The 3543-nt window shown below is 55.2% G+C and overlaps 1 protein-coding gene across 1 annotated transcript; it reads left to right on the top strand.

The window, feature by feature from the left end:
• Positions 1-507: 507 nt before the first annotated feature.
• Positions 508-3216, top strand: LOC113941767 (hydrocephalus-inducing protein homolog; the record flags this gene model as incomplete). Its single annotated transcript, XM_027632910.1, has 4 exons — positions 508-836; positions 1325-1423; positions 2014-2223; positions 3079-3216. Coding segments are annotated over exons 1-4 (741 nt in total), but the record flags the coding sequence as incomplete, so codon positions are not given.
• Between the last annotated feature and the right edge of the window lie 327 nt (positions 3217-3543).

Genomic DNA, 3543 nt, shown 5'->3' with positions numbered 1-3543 from the left:
TTTTCCATGAGTTTGGTGCTGCTGTAGTCCCCCTCCTGATTTCTTCTGGGAAGGAAAGCTGGTGAGGAAATCTACTTTCTCAGACCTCTGTGGCCTGAGGCAGTGATCACCTTGGTGAAGGGCTCCTAGTCCCACCTCCACAGTGCTGGTGGAGGCACTTTCACAGCCCTTTGGCCCCTCTGCTTTGGGATGGGTCCTCTCTGCAAGCAGAGAAACTGCTCTCTGCTCCTTGCTACCTTCTCTGCATTCCCAGCCTTGGCCTTGGAAGTGCTGGAGGATGCCCAGAAAGTCCCAAATTACGTCACAGAAAGAGCTAGTTAGCACCTGAGCTCATGCTGAACATCTTGCTACCTTCCCCTTCCTTCTCCTTTTCTGAGGCACCCCCTTTCTGAGCTCACCACACCTGCACCCACCCAGGGGCTGCATCCTGACAAGGAATTGCTCGTGCAGGTGTCCCTCCCTCCCACTGCAGGTCCGTGATCATGGTTATGTTGTTTTCCAGGTTCATACCTTCCCCACCTACATTCAAACCCCAACTACAAATGGCCAGGTTCGGCTATGTTGAGTGTGGGCGTTATTCAAGGAGGTACTTCAGGCCTGGAAGTGTGCAGGAGCCAGCCAAAGCCCCGGAAGCAGCACAGGACTCTTCCCAACAATCATCACATTCAGCAAACTGCCTGGAAACAGAACAGAATTCTTCCGAAGAGTCATCAGATTCAGAGGACTCCCTGGAAACAGAATGGGATTCTCCTGAACAGTCACCAGATCCAGAGAACTCTCTGGAAACAAAGCAGGACTCTTCCCAAAAGTCATCAGAGGCCTCCCCAGAAGCAAAGGTGGGTTTTCTTGTGCACCTGCCACCTGTGTTGCCTCCCCCAGCTTGCTACCAAAAAGCCGTGCTCCTGCTGACCTCCGCTTTTGCTGCCCTGCTGATCTGTGCCCTGAGAGTGGGCTGGGCAGCAGGGCCAGTGGCTGGACGTGGGGCGTCTGGGGAGGGAGAAATAGGATACTTTTCTTTGGAGAAGCCCACTCCGATCCTACAGACCTATGCTGAGTTGGGGATTTTTTGGCTTGTTTTCTTTACAATGTAAAATGAGGCTTTTCTGCATCATGATGAGAAGGCTCCCAGTTTCCTTCCTGTAGCAAGCTGTGCCAAATCCTGATCTCCATGTACCCCCTTCCCAACCCAGTTGGACCACCCGTTTTAAGGTCTCTGCCTTCACCCACGAGCCGGCATTGCAGTGACGGCCCCAGAGCTGCCTTTTATAGAGTGAGACTTGGCAAGGTGGCTGTGTCCTGGAATGGAAAGTGCCTTGTCTTCCAGGTGCCACCATCCACTGCTGCAGGGCCTCGGAGCTCAGTGGAGACGAAGGGGTCTGGACAGTCGGCGGAGGCAAAGGCCCCTGGCTTCAGAGCGGAGGAGGTGAGTGGGAATCTCTCTCGCTTGCACGTTTTCAGTGTGGCAAGCAGGTCTGTTGCCCCCAGAGCTACAGAACTCCCTCTGGAGCACCCAGGGAGGGCATTGCTCCCCTGGTACCTCATCAGGTGCTCAACAGGATATTTTTCAGGAGCTTTTGGTGTAGCACCTTGAGAGAGCAGCATGTTAAGTCAGAGAGAGAGGGAAAAGCCTCAGGAGTCACATGAGCTGGGCTGGAGTCTTCCCCTCAGCTCCAAGAGCTCTCACCTCTGAGTCTCCTGCTTTTCTGAAGGCAGTAAAAACCAGTTTTAAAGGCAAGTTCTGCAGCAGAGAGAATGTCTTGCTGCCAGGAGACATCCCAGTTTACTTTAATGTCTGGTATTAATTAATGCATTGAGCAGTAAGTATGGCAGAAGACTTGGGCCATGCTCCCTCCACTGGTCAGTGGCATGGAGGCAGGATGAGATTAGGATGCTTCTGGCTGGTGTTTGAGGAATAGGCCCCTCCAGCTATGGTTGTACTTCGCTCCAGGCCACGGCTGCTCTTCTGCACCCATTTCCACGCTCAGTGACTCGATCTCTCCTCCCCTCCTGCAGGTTTTCGATGTCCAGCCGGTGTCCGGTGTGCTGCAGCCGGGCAAGAGCCAGCAGGTACCCTTCACCTTCTTTGGCCATGCCAACATCATCACCCGTGTCACAGCGCTGTGCCGGGTGGAGGGAGGCCCGACCTACGAGGTGGAGCTGAGGGGGGAGACTTCGGTCCTCACCTACCACCTGAGCGACAAGGAGATTGACTGCGGGCTGCAGGTACCACCCCCTTCTCCTGGCAGAGCTGCTGCCTTGGGACCATCACCAGCAGGTTGCTGCCCAGCCCGGCCCAGGGCTCCCTCCCCTTCCCAGCTCCTTTCTTGGCTCTGGGGCTTGGAAGTACAACCTTGGAGGGGTATGTCTGGCATCCAGACTGCTTTGCAATGGCCATCTCCACCCCCCTCCAGAATGTTGGGAATTCCTTCTCTTCAGGGTGCCTAATGCTGCCTCCTGGAGCAAGCAGGATCCCAGTGGGGATGTCCAGAGAGACATGTCCCTGAGACATCCCTCTGCTGATCCTCTCCTAAAGCCTGAGCTCCAACGAGATGCTCTTGTTTAATGCTCTTGCTTAATCCACAAAATAACCTGGTTGGGCTTCCAGTCACTGCAGTTGGAGAGAATGTCCCAGAATAATCCCCACTTTCCTACTTCTCAGTTAAAAGTCCACAGGTCTTTCCAGCTGCTGTCCCTGTCTTGGTGCCCCATCTGTCTCCTTTTTGGCTGGTGTGTTGCTTGCCAATACTTGCATGCAGATGCCTTTTCTTCTGGAAAGCCTCTATGCCACCTCCTTTGTTTCTCCTGGCTGTTGGTGACCCCTCAGAGTGCAGAGGGCCTGTGTCCCCTGCTTCATTTCTTACTGGCCCTCCCACGGTTGTTTCTGCCCCTCTGTGTGCTGCCAGAACTCTGTTCCTGTGCAGGTCCCTGTGCCTGGGGGTTCCCCACGTTCCCAAGTGCCCGTAGCTCGTCCCCGGTCCCTGCTCCTGCGATGTGTCTGCTTTCAACCCCATGAAAGAGGAAGGGGATTCCCAGCAGCAGGCCTGTGTCTGTAACTTCCCACTCCTCTCTCCTCTCCAGCTCTTTAATGAAGTCACCAGAGCCGAGGTCACCCTGCGGAACAACGGGAAGGTTGGATTCACCTACGTGGTACAGAGCCCCAGCTCTGGCACTGCAAAGAACCCTCTGCCTGGTGTGCTCGTGGTCCTGCCCAACACAGTGAGTGGCACAATTGACTGACCCTGTGTCAGGTGGCCAAGGAGAGGGTTAAAGAGAAAAAAGGGGTGAAAACAAAACCAAACCCAGCCATGGGAGACAGGGCTGTAAGCAATTGCTGCTGGGGGCAGAGAAGGTCAAGCAAGTGCCGTCCTAACAGACTCCCTGTGGCCTTGGCTGGCGAGTGGCTCTGCCATCCCAGGGCAGCCACTGGCGGGAGGCACGAGCACTTTGGTCACTCCTTGGCCCCCGACTGCTGAGCTCTGTGGCTGTGCTGGCACTGAGGCTCTTCTGAGGGTCACCTTACCCCAGCTGTGGGATCAGACAGGA

Source organism: Corapipo altera, unplaced genomic scaffold (genome assembly GCF_003945725.1).
Source record: "Corapipo altera isolate COAL_440 unplaced genomic scaffold, ASM394572v1 60650, whole genome shotgun sequence".
NCBI classification, from domain to species: Eukaryota; Metazoa; Chordata; class Aves; order Passeriformes; family Pipridae; genus Corapipo; species Corapipo altera.
Note: the sequence above shows the minus strand (reverse complement) of the source record. Positions and strands in the feature narration are given on the sequence as shown.